A 19,371-nucleotide genomic window follows, 5' to 3' on the forward strand; every position below is an offset into this window, starting at 1 on the left:
GGAACTACAATTGACTAAGTTCATTTTGATTGGACAATTACCGGTGTGATACCAATAAGCATTTGTACCCACCGCGTGTGGACGATATGTTTTGTGTCTCACTGTGCGCAAGAGTTCCACAAAGGGAAATAACTATTGGGCAACTCGGAAATTGCGTATTACTTTGCTGCCATACAGTTATGCAGTGTTTCACAAAAACATCTTGTGTTTTCACAGGAAACTGGTCAGTATTGACGATTTTTAGATATAAAATTGCAGATATAATTATACGACATTTCTATTTAAAATGTTTACAAAATTTAGCTGTTTAAATTTTTAATGTAGTTTTCTGAATAATTTGGTTTGAAATCATTCTCATATAATATTATATGAATAATGGAAAAAATATAATTATATATATTTTATTTTATTTATTTTTTTATTTTCTGCAAAAAAGAAGAAACAAGATGTGTTTGTGAAACACAAATGCCCCCGATAATGGCCAATTCCGAAGATGGCCAAGGTTACAAGGGCAAATATCTTGGTTCCAGTAGAAAGATCTTGTCAAAAGAAATGATCATGTACAATATGAAAGCTCTAGTATTTACCATTTAGAAGTTATGACCAATGTAAAAAAAAAATTAAAAGTAGGTCAAATGTCAAGGTCAAAAGGTTCAATACCCACGGAAAGGTCTTGTCACAAGGAAAACTCATGTGAAATATCAAAGCTATATCACTTATTGTTCAAAACTTATTAGCAAGGTTAAAGTTTTCAAAAAGTAGGTCAAACTCCAAGGTCACAGGGTCAAAAACGTTGGTACCCACGGAAAGGTCTTGTCACAAGGAATACTCATGTGAAATATCAAAGCTCTATCACTTATTGTTCAAAACTTATTAGCAAGGTTAAAGTTTTCAATAAGTAGGTCAAACTCCAAGGTCAAGGTCACGGGGTCAAAAATGTTGGTACCCACGGAAAGGTCTTGTCACAAGGAATACTCATGTGAAATATCAAAGCTCTATCACTTGCTGTTCAAAAGTTATTAGCAAGGTTAAAGTTTCAGACAGAATGACAGACAGGACAAAAACAATATGCCCCCCCGATCTTCGATCTCGGGGGCATAAAAATAATAATTACATATTTTATTGTATAAAATTTTATTGTACAAGATTGTGGAGATTTTAAAAATCAGAAGTTTTCAATCAAGCAAAAAATGTTTTGGTACAAAAAAGAGTCTTTTGAAAAGACGCATGATCTAAAACAATCTGATTAAAATCAGATCCTCGATCCGCTCCTCTTTCTTCATCTTGTCGCTCAGATTGGATCTAAAACAGCATGCTTCAAACAAGTACACAGTCTGGAATGTTTCTCTATAGACCAACAGATTCATGGACTCATATAATTCATCTAAAACATCTACATTATGACATAATCTCCACGAGACGCTTCCTCTTCAGGGATCCTTTCTGCAGTTTTAGTGGAATTTTCTGCTCTGAAACAGGCTGGATATTTTGTGGTTCACAAACCCAAACTTTTCATAGAGATCCATTTCAATCTGTAACAATGAGAGAAGTTGAGGATGTGGAAGTTTTGCTTTTAAAATCTTTGAAATATCTAACAAGAGGCCCGTGGGCCACAATGCTCACCCAAGGACAGAAGCTTTGTTGAATGTATATTGCAAATATTATTCCTTTTAAAGTATCATAAGGGCATTTGAGGTTTTGTTGAATGTTCTGTGTTAGCAAACATTCACACCAAACCTGTATTGAGATATTGCTGGTACTTTTTCCCCCTACAAGAATTTGACCTATGAGTTGGGACATTTTGGTCGAAAAATATTGAGCAGAGCACTTTCACTTAGAGTTCTGACAAAGTGGATCTACCTTTTTCTGGAGAAATTCCGGAAAGAGGTTTCTTATTTTGAATTAAAACGACGAAATTTCTTGAAAAGTCAAAAATAATTTTCCTGAGTAGTTGCTGGGAGGAAAGGGACAATTTTTCAATCTAGACCTGATCACATGTTAAGGCCGGTAGAACATTTGTTTCATGATCGCGAAGGTGTGAGTCTAAAATTGAGCCCTGTGACACTGCTGCTTTAAAGCTAAGATATAAAAATATGTAGTGATTTCTCCTTTGACAAGTGCTCGGCATTTAAACTAAGTTTCATGAGTCTTTTTAATTTACCTTAAAAACAGAGGTTGCATGTTGCAGCAGACAATGACAAAATATTGTGCAGCCTTAAACATCAAGGAGAGGTCATTGGCAGTACTTTACTTCCGGTCATCTCTCAATATGAGTGTAATATTCTTGAGGGAATGTTAAACAAGTAAACAAAATGTTGAGAACCAATCTGATTAAAATCAGCTCCTCGATCCAGATCGGAGCTGATTTTAATCAGATCGGTTGAGAACAATCTGGCTTTATCACATGTTCAGTATGATTAAAAGCTTTATCACATGTTCAGTATGATTAAAAGCTTTATCACATGTTCAGTATGATTTAAGCTTTATCACATGTTCAGTATAATTTAGGCTTTATCACATGTTCATAATGATTTAAGCTTTATCACATGTTCTGAATAATTTAGGCTTTATCACATGTTCAGTATAATTTAGGCTTTATCACATGTTCATAATGATTTAAGCTTTATCACATGTTCAGTATGATTTAAGCTTTATCACATGTTCAGTATAATGTAGGCTTTATCACATGATCATAATGATTTATGCTTTATCACATGTTCTGAATAATTTAGGCTTTATCACATGTTCAGTATAATTTAGGCTTTATCACATGTTCATAATGATTTAAGCTTTATCACATGTTCTGAATAATTTAGGCTTTATCACATGTTTAGTATAATTTAGGTTTTATTACAAATTCAATATAATTTAAGATTTATCACATTTTCAGTATAATTTAAGTTTTATCACATGTTCAGTATAGTTTAAGCTTTATCACATGTTCAGTATAATTTAGGCGTTATCAGATGTTCAGTACAATTTAGGATTTATCACGTGTTCAGTATAATTTAGGCTTTATCACGTGTTCATTATTAGGTTTTATCAATTGTTCAGTATAATCTAGGCTTACTAACTTGTTCAGTATAATTTAGCCTTTATTACATTGTCGTATTCAAATCTATTCATATCTTTTCATAGTGTGTTTTTTCGATTCACGTTGGAGTAAATAGACACACCTGACCTTGACCGTATTTGGGACCTCTTTTTGAAATAAATATACCCTTTATTGAACCTCAGGGTATTTTTATTTTAAAAAGAGGTCCCAAACAAGGTAAAGGTCACCCTTTATCAAACCTCAGACTGCCACGGTGGCGGAGAAGTTAGAGCGTTCGTCCTGCATGCGGAAGACCAGGGTTCGAATCCCAGCCGTGACAGATCTAAGTCGTTAAAGCAGGTAGTGACAGTTCCATTGCCAAACGCTCGGCATCAGGTGTGAATTTCACGGGTCCTCGGAGATGACCTTAAAAACGGATGCCCAGTGTCACAGTAGGTGTGGCACGCTAAAGAACACTCACTGCTCAATGGCCGTAAGTGCCTAGCATAGGCCTAAATTTGAAGCCCTTCACCGGTCTTGGTGATGTCTCCATATGAGTGAAAAATTCTCAAGTGAGATGTTAAGCAAGATATAATCAATCAATCAATTTATTGAACCTCAGTGTATTCAATTTTCAACATCAAAATTCAATAGATTTTCTAATTACATGCATATTGTTAATTATTTAAAGAGGATTCAGAAAGTTCTGAGCTGTTTAAATGTAATAAACTTTCAATATATTGCATATTTCACTGTATTTGTAAAACACAGTTTGAATGTTACAAATTTGACCTTGACCTTTAGCAATTAACATAGCTCTAACCTTGACTTCAGCTTACCGCACACTTAATGACAAAGAATCAGACAAACAAAAACAATATGGTCCCTGGTCTTCTATCGCAGGGACATATTTATACTCATAACCTTATCCTATTCAATAACAAGGATGAATTCAGCCAAATATTGAATTGGACCACATTACACTTAAAATGAACTGATAGCTCAGGTGAGCTAAAAAGATTTGCCTCTTTACCTCCTCAACAAAGCTGCTACACTCTCTTGGTTTGTCAAAGACTCGGGGGTCTTTGATGCCAGGTTCAATTCCTGTATATCCAACTGAAGCCATGAAACCAACACCTAATAACAGAAAGAAAACAATTAGAAAAGCTTGCAAATCAGACACTTTAAATTATCATGTCCTCCACTTTAGTAGATGTTTTAATATTTGTCAGATTGATCAAGGTGCAGTTAAATATTTCACTTCCTCTCCTCTCTCTTTGATATAAAATCTTGAGATATATACACAGTATATACAATATGGAGTTATGTATAATGTATGCCTATAATACGACTATCCTCTAAGCTACATAAAACGCCCTCTATTTCTTTTTCACAAAACTTATTTCCATTGTTTTACCTCCTTTAATAATAGCACCTGCTTTTACCTCCTGCTTGATCCCCTACTTTCTCCCCACTTTTAGCACCTGGTTATTCCTCTACTTTCTCCCAACTTTTAGCATCTGCTTATTCCTCTACTTTCTCCCCACTTTTACCACCTTCTTATTCCTCGACTTTCTCCCCACTTTTACCACCTGCTTATTCCTCTACTTTCTCCCCACTTTTACCACCTGCTTATTCCTCTACTTTCTCCCCACTTTTACCACCTGCTTATTCCTCTACTTTCTACCCACTTTTACCACCTGCTTATTCCTCTACTTTCTCCCCACTTTTACCACCTGCTTATTCCTCTACTTTCTCCCAACTTTTAGCATCTGCTTATTCCTCTACTTTCTCCCCACTTTTACCACCTTCTTATTCCTCTACTTTCTCCCCACTTTTACCACCTGCTTATTCCTCTACTTTCTCCCCACTTTTACCACCTGCTTATTCCTCTACTTTCTCCCCACTTTTACCACCTGCTTATTCCTCTACTTTCTCCCCACTTTTACCACCTTCTTATTCCTCTACTTTCTCCCCACTTTTACCACCTGCTTATTCCTCTACTTTCTCCCAACTTTTAGCATCTGCTTATTCCTCTACTTTCTCCCCACTTTTACCACCTTCTTATTCCTCTACTTTCTCCCCACTTTTACCACCTTCTTATTCCTCTACTTTCTCCCCACTTTTACCTCCTCTTGATCCAGTGACAGTATCTCCAACAGGGACACAGAGTTTATTGGTAAATGTGAAGTAAATATTTCCCATCATATCTGCAAATTTGAGTGGGTATTCATACACAGTGACATCTAGGCTGTCATCTGCGGTGCCCATATGTGTGTTTGACAGCTGTTTGCTTCCAGCTAATGAGGAAAAAATGTAATTTCTGGAATTAGTTCATCAGTCTCATATCAGAATTTTTGACATAGGTGAAAACTACAACCTTTGACAAGCTAACGACCATAAATTGCAACAGAGAAAATATTCTTGATTTTCAGTCACCCTTGTGGATGTGAATTATTATGCTAGGAATTGATTTTAATTGGAGGAACACATTTTTACAAAATGGCCTTAAATTTGCAGTGTTTCTTTGTTTATGACATTTACTACCACTCTCTTAATCCATCTATTGTTCTGTTCTTCTACAGAGAAATCAGCATTATTTACATGTTATTTGTAGTCTTCTAGACAAACCTACCTGGTATACAGGCCTCCGGGAATTTTGCTTTCAGTCGTGTGGTGTTACAACGTCCATCTACAACGGCGTACTGAACTTTCTAGAACAAAAAACTCAACTGTAATCAGTGGTGTATGATTGAAAATGAAATCTCAACTGTTGATCAAATGAAGAGATGTGAAAAAGAACTTACTTTTTCATAGTCCATCACAACTTGTCCTTTATATAGTGCACCATTCTTATGTATGTCAAAAATCGAGGCAATTTTGGTGTTTTTGGCATCATAGTAAACCTTCTCAATTCCCTAAATCAAATAAAATTCAATATAATGATAATGTGAGGTGTGCCTGGATAGTGAATTATTACAGAGTAGTGAGGTGTGACTGGATAGTGAATTATAACAGATTAGTGAGGTGTGACTGGATAGTGAACTATAACAGAGTAGTGAGGTGTGACTGGATAGTGAATTATAACAGAGTAGTGAGGTGTGACTGGATAGTGAATTATAACAGAGTAGTGAGGTGTGACTGGATAGTGAATTATAACAGAGTAGTGAGGTGTGACTGGATAGTGAATTATAACAGAGTAGTGAGGTGTGACTGGATAGTGAACTACAGCAGAGTAGTGAGGTGTGACTGGATAGTGAATTATAACAGTAGTGAGGTGTGACTGGATAGTGAACTATAACAGAGTAGTGAGGTATGACTGGATAGTGAATTATAACAGTAGTGAGGTGTGACTGGATAGTGAACTATAACAGTAGTGAGGTGTGACTGGATAGTGAATTATAACAGTAGTGAGGTGTGACTGGATAGTGAATTATAACAGTAGTGAGGTGTGACTGGATAGTGAATTATAACAGAGTAGTGAGGTGTGACTGGATAGTGAATTATAACAGTAGTGAGGTGTGACTGGATAGTGAATTATAACAGTAGTGAGGTGTGACTGGATAGTGAACTATAACAGAGTAGTGAGGTGTGACTGGATAGTGAATTATAACAGAGTAGTGAGGTGTGACTGGATAGTGAATTATAACAGTAGTGAGGTGTGACTGGATAGTGAATTATAACAGTAGTGAGGTGTGACTGGATAGTGAATTATAACAGTAGTGAGGTGTGACTGGATAGTGAATTATAACAGTAGTGAGATGTGACTGGATAGTGAATTATAACAGTAGTGAGATGTGACTGGATAGTGAATTATAACAGTAGTGAGGTGTGACTGGATAGTGAACTATAACAGAGTAGTGAGGTGTGACAGGATAGTGAACTATAACAGAGTAGTGAGGTGTGACTGGATAGTGAATTATAACAGTAGTGAGGTGTGACTGGATAGTGAATTATAACAGTAGTGAGGTGTGACTGGATAGTGAATTATAACAGTAGTGAGGTGTGACTGGATAGTGAATTATAACAGAGTAGTGAGGTGTGACTGGATAGTGAATTATAACAGTAGTGAGGTGTGACTGGATAGTGAACTATAACAGAGTAGTGAGGTGTGACAGGATAGTGAATTATAACAGAGTAGTGAGGTGTGACTGGATAGTGAATTATAACAGTAGTGAGGTGTGACTGGATAGTGAATTATAACAGTAGTGAGGTGTGACTGGATAGTGAATTATAACAGAGTAGTGAGGTGTGACTGGATAGTGAATTATAACAGAGTAGTGAGGTGTGACTGGATAGTGAATTATAACAGAGTAGTGAGGTGTGACTGGATAGTGAATTATAACAGAGTAGTGAGGTGTGACTGGATAGTGAATTATAACAGAGTAGTGAGGTGTGACTGGATAGTGAATTATAACAGAGTAGTGAGGTGTGACTGGATAGTAAATTATAACAGAGTAGTGAGGTGTGACTGGATAGTGAATTATAACAGAGTAGTGAGGTGTGACTGGATAGTGAATTATAACAGAGTAGTGAGGTGTGACTGGATAATGAACTATAACAGAGTAGTGAGGTGTGACTGGATAGTGAATTATAACAGAGTAGTGAGGTGTGACTGGATAGTGAATTATAACAGAGTAGTGAGGTGTGACTGGATAGTGAACTATAACAGAGTAGTGAGGTGTGACTGGATAGTGAATTATAACAGTAGTGAGGTGTGAGTGGATAGTGAACTACAGCAGAGTAGTGAGGTGTGACTGGATAGTGAATTATAACAGAGTAGTGAGGTGTGACTGGATAGTGAATTATAACAGTAGTGAGGTGTGACTGGATAGTGAACTATAACAGTAGTGAGGTGTGACTGGATAGTGAATTATAACAGTAGTGAGGTGTGAGTGGATAGTGAACTATAACAGAATAGTGAGGTGTGACTGGATAGTGAATTATAACAGAGTAGTGAGGTGTGACTGGATAGTGAATTATAACAGAGTAGTGAGGTGTGACTGGATAGTGAATTATAACAGAGTAGTGAGGTGTGACTGGATAGTGAACTATAACAGTAGTGAGGTATGACTGGATAGTGAACTATAACAGAGTAGTGAGGTGTGACTGGATAGTGAATTATAACAGACTAGTGAGGTGTGACTGGATAGTGAACTATGACAGAGTAGTGAGATGGATTGGTGGGATGTATTAGGGCATGACTGGGTAGTAAATTTTGTTAGTAGTACAGAGTATTGTGGTAATATAGATTATGATTTGGTAATGAAAGAATTATGGGGTATGATTTGATAATGAAACAGTTTTGGGTGTATGATGGTAGATGGCAATGTGAATTTAATCTTCCAGTTTAAGTTGTATTTCTTAAAGACTTTTATCTCTTCAAATATAACTCATTCGCAAGAACTCCTGAAATTAAGTTTGATAAAATCGTCATATCTCTCCAAAAGTTTAACATAGAATTATTCATTGTTTTGAAGAAAGATACAGTGAATATTTCTGAGATCAGTATCTTTAAACTCACTAAAATTCCATCTAATTAAAATCAGATGTTAGATCTGCTCGCATAAAAGTAATGTGTGCAAGCAGTTCCGACGTATGACTTTTATTTGATTGATCAAAATTGATTAAAAACTAAAAATGACTTTTATAAAACCCAAAAACAAACAAAAACAAAATGGTTTTATATGAAAAAATTATCTTTGAGAGTGTACATAGGAATGTATTAGGCAATCTAAAAAAAAAAAATCCAGGTAAAAAAAGTCTCCTACTTTTTGAAAAGCCACAGGGTTCAATTTCCTTTGTTCTCATAAAGTGTAGATTCATTTGACACCATGGTACCAGTGGTGGGTTAAGGGGGGGGGGGGGGTGGCGCAGCTGCCCCCCCCTCTAAAATTTTCAAATTTAAGGTAAATCGTGGTATCTTGTTTAGAAAAATGTACTAAACATTAAAAGAAGCAATAATTTCTTCCACTCCCAGATAAATAAATGGCAAAATATTTTGATTTCTTGAATTACTTTATTGGGAGAACTTTAATTTTTTCCAAAAACCCTTAATATTTGCATCATTTTACTAATTTCACCTTATTAAAATTGATAGAAAATAGTACAAATGACTTAGATGGGAGATATATTTCAGGCCCCATAAAGTCTGTAAAATCCAGGAGCTTCCGGGGGCTTCGCCCTGGACTCACTGGGAGCCTCAAGGCGGCCCCCAGCCTCATAAATTGGCACCCCCCGTAAACGCAATTCCTGAATCCGCCCCTGGGTACCTGAGCAAAAGGCCAAGGCTACGAAAGGGTTTAAAGTTTTACAGTGTGAATATAAAGAAATTCTTATTAGAATTTTTTCGCAAAGAACCACATTAATGGTATACTTTTTGTCATATTCCTCCAAGAAAGAAAGTTTGTGTTGTAATCCATGTTTTTGTGGTAAAAATTGATTAAGAATTCAAGCACTTACTGAATGCATGCGTTTTATCATAAGTAGTGATCTCCTATACTCGTGAGGTTAATCATTACTTAGTTATTCAGTTAGTGTCTTATTATTCTATTCAAGTGCCTATGTTGTAAAGATGTCTTGAATAAAAAGCAAATCCAGCCGTTAAAATTCTGTTATATTACGATGAATAGCTGGATCCACCCCAACATTTCTCAACACATGGATACAGAAGAATTTTGACAATGTATTCTATATACCAGAATACAAAGGCAACGTAATGAATCCTTTCAATCTCCTAAATTATAAATCAGACTGATAAGTGCGAGCCACAGGCCCTCCGAACGTCCCTGTAACCGTCACTATACTCGGTTGTAATACACATAAAAACACAAGGTGAATATTGAGGACATGTCGGTTTACTTACGGTCTCCAGTCCTGCGCTGCTGCCGACCAGATAATCCATGTTTCCGCTCCATTGTTTGGGGGTACAGCATCCCCAAGTCACGTGACACAGCAGTGGGATGGTGAAGAGGGACAGCAGATTCATGTTTCTACACCGGCGATTCCTGTAAAAGTGGGCCGACAATATAACTTTCTAGGGGTTTTATTTACTCTAAAAAGACTGTTATCACGTGTCTATCGAACAGGGTGTTGCGAAATTCCCCAAAATCCGTGGACTCCGTAACGCTCACCCGAGTCTCAATACATGTATGCAACAACACAGGTTCAATAAATAAACACAAGCAGTACCAGTTAATGTTATCAATTAATCATATTCTATTGTTTGGCATTTCTTCTTTTCATTGTTGGAATCATCTCATGTTTGTCTACTTTGGACTCTGAATTAGAAATAAAGATGTTTGAACAGTGCATCTACCTACAGAGCTAAAGGGTTATTTTAAACCCCTAGTCCATGCTGACAGAAAGTAAGGATTTTTCAGCTGATGTCTGCAGTTATATGATACCATAATTTTGTAATTAAATGACAAACCCAATATTCACTTAATTAAGAAATACTCCAGGTATTTTTACAAATGCCGCTTGTTTCATACACTTCCAAGCTATGCTATATATAATAACATTATTGTGATATTATATAGCATAGCTTGCGAAGTATATGAAACAAGCACCTGTTCTGATATACCCTGTAACACACGTGCATGTACTGTTGGAGTACTGTGCATCCCGATACCGTGACTTGACCTGAGATGAAGAGGTCAGTCTGTGACTAGTGTTTGTAATACAAAAGACACTAGACAGACACAGGTACTACAGAAGTGTTGAGTAAGGTTAGCGAAAACGGTGCCGCTTACTCTGTATTCTATTTTTAGATATTACCGGTGTGTCTCGCGGTTTTAGTCATGTTCACGTATATATTATAGTTTTACACGTGTATGAGCAAAATGCATTGATTTAAAAAAAAAAACCCTACTCGTGTGTTTACAATATCTGTGAATGGATATTTGTTAATAGAAATTCAAAAATAACATTCCAGGTGTACACAAAAAAGCATCCACCGTGAATGCAAATATTGAACTAGGCATATTCCCTTTAAATGGTCAGATATTTCTACTCACATTTTAAAATTACTTTTTCAGAATAGAAAATATGGCAAAATCAAATTATAATAATAATCTTGTTTAAAAATTGCATTCTTGGAAGATAGAAAGTTGGCCGATAACATTAAAAAAAATGTTGACAGAGAAAGTTGAATATTAACTGTGATGCAACAAATAAACTATTTGGTTTTAAACTTCCTGATTTCTTTTGTGAATACAACCTTTACTTGGTTGATCGTATATTATTTAACGTCCCTCTCGATAATCTTTTGCTGATATGGAGGCGTCACCATTGCCGGTGAAGGGCTGCCAAATTTAGACCTATTCTCGGCGCTTACGGCTTTTAAACACGGATGAATCTTTATCGTGCCACATGCACCTGCTTTGACACGGGGCCTCGGTTTTTGCATTCTCACTCGAAGGACCGCCCCAATTAGTCGCCTCTTACGACAAACAATGGAAAACATGGGTACGTCCAAAGACCTCTATCATTCATTTCCCCTCATATTTTTTTTTAAAGCCAGGAAGATGATATAAATTTACATAAATGGGTCGGAAGTAGAAGAGGAAATCAATCCTTCACACTGCAGACAACTTTCCCACGATTGCAGTTATCCATATGTGTACAAGTATATGACGTGCTATATTACGTAATTTTTTTTATGTAAGGGGTGATTCTTAAGATCCAGTGACCCTATTCAAAAATATCTTACGACTAAGATCAAAATTTACAAACATGGTAATTTTCTGAGTTTTCATATCTTGTACATAGATTTTCTTAATTAATATGTAAAGTACATCCATGGTTTAGCTTAGTTTTAAGATATTTTATTTTAGGCCTGCTGTGGTTTTGGATTTGTCATGTGGTCACATTTTAGCATTTGTAACTTCGAATACTAATGGGTCAATATTTATCAGAGATTCGTGACCTCTCGGTCAGGGACTTTGGTGTTATAGGGCAGGTCTTTGAGACTTACACAATGAGAGCGCATATGCATAAAATCTGCAAAAATTTCTTAATTTTCTCATGAACATTTAGTTCATGAATTGGGCATGGGGTCTGTACGAAAAATGTCGAAATCATATATTTCAGGCCTCAATGATTATCTCTTTCTTTACCCCTAAACGTTTAGCAAACAGAATAGGTGAATAGTTGATACCCATAAAAAATTATGTATGCTAAAGCTAGCAGCTACTGACCAGCAGCCAAAAAAGCCCACTTTGAAGCTAGCAGTCTATATAAAGGAAAATCATCAACGTACTGAGAGTACTCAGACGGAATATTCAAAATCAGCAAATTTAGAAATATCCCAATCAATAATTTTTAAATTGATTAATTTTTTTTTTAATTGTGATTGTTAATAACTTATTAGACAATATTTTAGCTTGCCCGTACAGTTTAATAGACACATGCACCACAATTATTCATCTCAAAACGTACACATATTCTACTTATGTAGCTTTGAAGAGTTCACGAAGCGAGTATCGAGGAAAGATAGGGGACGTCTTTGACAGTCATTTCTCCCGCCCTCGGTGTTGGGCTGTAGGGAGCCCATTGATGGGGTCTGATGAAAGAAAACTGATCAAAAGATTAAAAAACAATTCATACTATCATATTTGATCTTTAAAAGGGGTCAGGGAGCCTATGTGGCAATTGGTCTCACCTGAAAGGCCCTAGTTTTAGAGGCAAGATAGTGGAATTGGACTATTATTTCTATCATTCTTCATGATTTTAGGGTGTCTGGGTAACGCAGAGGTAGCGCTCTTGCTTCTAACCGCTGCGACCCGAGTTCGATCCCCGTGATCGGCAGTGGATGTATGTCAGAGGGTATGGCAGTCGCCCGCTCGGACACGTGGGTTTCCTCCGGGTACTCTGGTTTCCTCCCACATAAATGACCCCCTAGCGTAAACATCCGTGCATCAAAGGACCTCATTGGAAATAAGTTTTCGAGCTTTCATGGGTTATCCTTGGTGTTTATGTATGTATGTTTGTATGTATGTATATACTGAATAAACATTTATTTAAAGATCATACTGTCACAATCAATAAAATCATTTCACCTGTATGAAAAGCGAAAATAATGAACAGTGATCAATCTCATAACTCCTATAAACAATACAAAATAAAGAGTTGGGTAAACACGGACCCCTGGACACATCAGAAATGGGATCAGGTGTCTAGAAGGAGTAAGCATCCCCTGTCGACCGGTCACACCCGCCGTGAGTCCTATATCCTGATCAGGTAAACGGAGTTATACGTAGTCAAAATCAGTGAGCCAAGAACAGCTTAACAATCGGTATGAAACACATCAGACAGCATTTGACTCAATGATAGGTTGTATTGACGAACTACGTTACCATATCTATTGTTTAACCTGTCTAGTGCCTCAATAGTGTGAGTATCACAGGCATTGGTTGGTTGGGTGTCTATTGACGTGCGCCTTTAAACCTCTGTAGTGCTGACCTGGCAGGGATCTTATGCACGCAAAACTTGCAGTGCTTGGTGCTGTACAAGACATGGTGTGTTGTAAATATTTTATTTCTCCAGAATAGTTTAGTTTATCTTATACTTAAGCTATCTTATTGTACAATATTTTCACTCACTGTGTGGTGTTTTACATAGTCCGTCATTCTTGTAAATAAACGTTGCATTGAATATACTTAAGAAAACCATTAAGAAAACCATATTAGTCTGAAGTTTACAACATGCTAGTAACCTTATTTACCTTTATTTCATTCTTAGTAAACAATTGAATCAATGGATGGGGGCATAGTGATTTATTGTAAATTTTCTTCAAAATATTGAATTATTAAAGAACGACAAGGAATATATCTACTGATGGTATTTTTACGTTTTTAGAGATTAAATGATGCTAAAAAAAATAGCGTCAAAAACGAAAGTGTTATTCATCTTTTAGTGTGAAATTAATCATCATACTTAGGCTAAGAGAAAAAAAAAAACTGGTGTTATGATATTTTGACCATGTGTATACACTGTGGTTAGGTCCGCTAGGTATGTATTTTTTTCTTCAGTGTTTTCGACCTTCACCTTCTGTTTAAACAAACCAAAGGAAGCATTTTATTATCTCCCTTTGGAATTATATAGTTGATATGTAAACAGCTGTATGTGTTTTTTCATGGGAGGATTGTCCAGAGTTTAACTATGGTGTTAATTCTTGGTAGTCCCCTTCAATCCTGTAGTTGCATAAAACGTGTAAAATCTTAGTCTAGATATGTTTACAATCTTGCTAAATATATAGAAATGGCTGATTTTGAAAGAAAACTTTGTTCCGGAAGACACCGGATATGAAGTAATAGGTGAAATATTGCATTTATCCAGAATGTCTTTAATGAATCCATGCGCGATTTCCAGAGAATCACACAAAAATGTATACAGTCTGAGGAGAAATATTTTTGCCAGTACTTTGTGAGAGAAATTGCACATTTTTTCTAAATATGATACCTTCTTTGTATCAATTTCCAATAAGTTTTAGACCCAGTAAGCTTTCACACATATCTAACAGTGTTGATATATTTAGGTCTCGAATATCTTTGACAATGCAGTATGGTTTTAAGTTAATTCCAATCTTCACACCCATATAAAGTAGGTGTAACTTACTTTTTTGAAATGAAGACTTGTAAGAGTAATCGGGTTAAATGGTGTCTGACTTTTTAGCTTTTCTGATCGCTTTTTGTCCGTCGTCTGTCTGTCTGTTAAACTTTTCACATTTTCGACTTTTTCTCCAGAACCACTGGGCCAATTTCAACCAAACATGGCCAAAAGCATCCTTGGGTGTAGGGCTTTCAACTTTGTTCAAATGAAGGGCCATGTCCCTTTCAAAGGGGAGATAATCACAAAAATGCAAAAATAGGGTGGGGTCATTTAAAAAATCTTCTCAAGAACCACTGGGCCAGAAGAGCTGAAATTTACCTGAAAGCTTCCTGACATATTGCAGATTCAAGTTTGTTCAAATCATGGCCCCCGGTGGTAGGATGGGGCCCCAAGGGGGGATCAAAGTTTTACATACAAATATATAGGGAAACACTTTAAAAATCTTCTTCTCAAGAACCACTAAGCCAGAACAGCTGAGATTTACATGAAAGCTTCCTGATATAATGCAGATTCAAGTTTGTTCAAATCATGGGCCCCGGGGGTTGGATGGGGCCACAATAGGGGATCAAAGTTTTACATACAAATATATAGGAAAAATCTTCTTCTCAAGAACTACTGAGCCAGAAAAGCTGATTTTTACATGAAAACTTTCTGACATAGTGCAGATTCAAGTTTGTTCAAATCATGACCCCCAGGGGTAGGATGGGGCCACAAGGGGGATCAAAGTTTTAGATACAAATATATAGTTAAAATCTTTTTCTCAATAACCACTGAGTCAGAAAAGCTGATATTTACAAGAAAACTTTCTGACATAGTGCAGATTCAAGTTTGTTCAAATCATGGCCCCCGGGGGGTAGGATGGGGCCACAAATGGGGGGGGGGGTCAAAGTTTTACATACAAATATAGGAAAAAGCTTTATAAATCTTCTTCTCAAGAACCATTGGGCCAAAGAAGTTGACATTTACATGAAAGCTTTCTGACATAGTGTAGATTCAAGTTTGCAAAGGGTAGTTTGGGCCATAATAGGGACTAAGGTTTTACATGCAAATATATATGGAAAGCCTTCAGATATGGGCCAAGGTGACTCAGGTGAGCGATGTGGCCCATTGGCCTCTTGTTTAATATACCAATTGAGGTCGTTCGTTACATATTGATCTGGCTATGGATTACTCCGTTTACCTGATCAAGATGTAATATTCATGGCGGGTGTGATCAGTCAACAGGGGATGCTTACTCCTCCTAGGAATCTGATATCACCTGCAGTAGGTTCAGGGGTCCGTGTTTGCCCTATAGCTACTCTTCATTTTGTATTCTTTATGAGAGTTACGAGATTGATCACAGTTTGTTATCATCAGATTTCCAGAGTTCCTGAAAATAATTTTTGCATAGTAAATATTGCTTCTATATGATATGTAGTGCAATGTTTGTTGGAAAATAAAAAAAAAAATTAATTTATTTCTCGCTTTGTGCGTAGTGAAATTCTAGGACATCAGAATGATATTTAAATCCTTAATTTTTTTTTTTACCAGGAATCGGCCCGAACCAACCACTAGAGTTTCGTAACGAATGTGTCATTCTCTGAGATATATGTTTCCGAGGAGGACTGTATATACACGCGAGCAGAGATAAATAGAAAACCAGTGCAACAAATTAAATCCAACATTTATTTGTGCAGTTTTCATTTCTTTACCATGTCAGAATTTTTAATTTGTTCGTTTAATGTGGCCAAACTGAAATTTTGAATCAAAGTTCCAAAATTTGTCATTTTTAGAGAAAAATATGCAAACGTCACGTGTTATGACATGTACGGCACAGTTATGACGTCACAGAATTAACATTTTGATATGAATACATTTACTACGATGTATATTGACAATATTTAGTGCAATATTTGTTTGTTAAGTTTCAGATAATTTTTCATAAAAATACAGGCCGATTTTGACCCTTCGTGGCTCTAGCTCTTTGGCTGTACTGGTATGATTTCTTTCAATGGAAGCAAATAATTTACACAAAGTACTAAACTTGTTAAACCGAACTAACTAACGAACTACCTATAACTAGATAGCTAACTAACTAACTGCCTAAGTGACTAACTAACTAACTGCCTAAGTGACTAACTAACTAATTAACTGCCTAAGTGACTAACTGCCTAAGTGACTAATTAATTAATTAACTAACTAACTGCCTAAGTGACTAACTAACTAACTGCATAAGTGACTAATTAATTAATTAACTAACTGCCTAAGTGACTAACTAACTAACTGCCTGAGTGACTAATTAATTAATTAACTAACTAACTGCCTGAGTGACTAGCTAATTAATTAATTAATTAATTAACTAACTGTCTGAGTGACTAGCTAATTAATTAATTAATTAACTAACTAACTGTCTGAGTGACCGTGGGTAACTAACTATATATACCCTCCTGAGAATACCGGTCATTTGCGCTTTCAGGGAATATGTAATTTAAATGTGTTTATTGCCGTTCTCTTCTACGATAATTCATCTAGAATGGCTGCATTAAATTTCCTTATATATATTTTAATGCTTTGCCTTTGATATCTTAACTAATTGTAATGATAACCATTTCCTCACGAATGCACTGCAGTTATGAACAATGCGTGTATCAATCTTTAATATAGGACGTCTATTTTATCGGCGGAAAATTCCGACAGAAATGAAAGTTTAATGTAAATACAAGAAATGAATTTCAGTTTTGAAAGTTCACGAGGGTATGAACTGTAACGCTTGACTCCGGAACACTTTCCCCGCGCTTCTGGAGTATACCGGCGTGAAGAGACGCAGTTCACGAGTATACCGGGGTGAAGAGACGCAGTTCATGAGTATACCGGCGTGAAGAGACGCAGGTCATGAGTATACCGGCGTGAAGAGACGCAGGTCATGAGTATACCGGCGTGAAGAGACGCAGTTCATGAGTATACCGGCGTGAAGAGACGCAGTTCATGAGTATACCGGCGTGAAGAGACACAGTTCATGAGTATACCGGCGTGAAGAGACACAGTTCATGAGTATACCGGCGTGAAGAGACACAGTTCATGAGTATACCGGCGTGAAGAGACGCAGTTCATGAGTATACCGGCGTGAAGAGACGCAGTTCATGAGTATACCGGCGTGAAGAGACACAGTTCATGAGTATACCGGCGTGAAGAGACACAGTTCATGAGTATACCGGCGTGAAGAGACGCAGTTCATGAGTATACCGGCGTTAAGAGACACAGTTCATGAGTATACCGGCGTGAAGAGACGCGCTTCATGAGTATACCGGCGTGAAGAGACGCAGTTCATGAGTATACCGGCGTGAAGAGACGCAGTTCATGCTCTCATGTATTTTCAAAAATGGAGGTTATTGATTAATCGTTTCCAGTACTAGGGACAAGCCTAAAACATTTTATGTGTCAATACATTATACATATAGTCTAAAGACAATTTTTTTAAATCGTGGAAATAAAATTGTCTTCTTTTTTTCTGAGTATCAGCTACAATGTATACGGTTACATGTTACGAGTGTATGAAATATTTAATATTCTATACTACTACAGTCCAGAAGCTCTTATACTCGTATGTATTATTTTCTACAACCAACAATTGGCAACTGTACATGCCTCTGACCACAAAACAAAATATGGGAACTTTAATACGCATTAATAAAGTTCAACATTATTCGAAGTACATGCACCTGTAAAACTTGATTCAACATAGCAATTTGCTATTGGAATACATATGAACTCAAACAATTTAACGGTTATTTACCTTGTTTGGCCTTAAAATTTTCTTCCAAAGCTTTGCATAGTTCACAATGGGTTTTTTTTTTGTAAAAGGCACCATGCCTTTGTCAACATCTTTCATTCAGAAAAACATACAAGTTCTCGTTAGCAGCCTTGACTATTTTAGTTAAAACACAGGTATTGCATGCTGTATTCGGCGTGTTTGTTGAGAGTCCTATTCACAAACTAAACAGTGTCCAGGTTCGAATTTTATTTCAAACTCGACACATGGTAATAAACAGAGATTTGACATGAAACATCTAGAAGCATGTTTCAATTAAAAAAAAAATCTAGATGGAAAACGTAATGTGAAAAAAATGTGTTCGTGAGGGAGTCGAACCCGGTCGTTTTAAAAATAGAAAACATCTTTACATATAAGAGTCGACGACCTTATCCACTAAACCACACAGTGAACCATACATTACCATGGAGAATTAACGTACAGGTGAAGTTGAAAAGATACCAGTGAAGTTGTTTCGATTTTTTTAAATTTACAAAAAAATGCCCTTGTGAAACAAAATTTCAAAGCGACAGTTTTTTTTTTAGAGGATAACTCGAAGAACATGTTCATGCTAAATTTATTTTGTTTCACGGAGGCAGTTTTTCTGAAATTCGGGGATACCCCTCCATTTCAACGCTAAAAATCATATAAATCGCTTATTGCTTGATTTCAACTCGAAATATTTTGGCTAATTTTGTCAATACATGTCTTACAGCTTCTTTACGGTGACATGAAAATACATGTATGTAATCGTCCAATGTCAGTGTGTGATTCGCGGAAACTAGACATTCTTTATTCTTTACTAGGTGTCATAATCAAGGAATCAGGCAAATACCCATAATGACACAGATTATGTCGCACGACAGAGAGGAGATAAATGTCGATTTCCTTGGCAACGGTAAAAGAGACTGTACACGTAAGTTAAGTATGATGACAG

The 19,371-nt window shown here is 36.5% G+C and overlaps 1 protein-coding gene across 1 annotated transcript; it reads right to left on the reverse strand.

Moving 5' to 3' along the window:
• Window positions 1-1,117: 1,117 nt before the first annotated feature.
• LOC125668642 (ependymin-related protein 1-like) lies at window positions 1,118-10,242 on the reverse strand. The gene is made up of 6 exons (XM_048902960.2): window positions 9,900-10,242; window positions 5,842-5,952; window positions 5,670-5,748; window positions 5,164-5,334; window positions 4,068-4,171; window positions 1,118-1,532 (listed from the first exon to the last, which is right to left on the reverse strand). The coding sequence occupies exons 1-6, from the start codon at window positions 10,020-10,022 to the stop codon at window positions 1,452-1,454; spliced, it is 669 nt and encodes a 222-aa protein (XP_048758917.2). The 5' UTR covers window positions 10,023-10,242; the 3' UTR covers window positions 1,118-1,451.
• Window positions 10,243-19,371: the final 9,129 nt, after the last annotated feature.

Source organism: Ostrea edulis, chromosome 4, assembly GCF_947568905.1.
Source record: "Ostrea edulis chromosome 4, xbOstEdul1.1, whole genome shotgun sequence".
Classification (NCBI taxonomy): domain Eukaryota; kingdom Metazoa; phylum Mollusca; class Bivalvia; order Ostreida; family Ostreidae; genus Ostrea; species Ostrea edulis.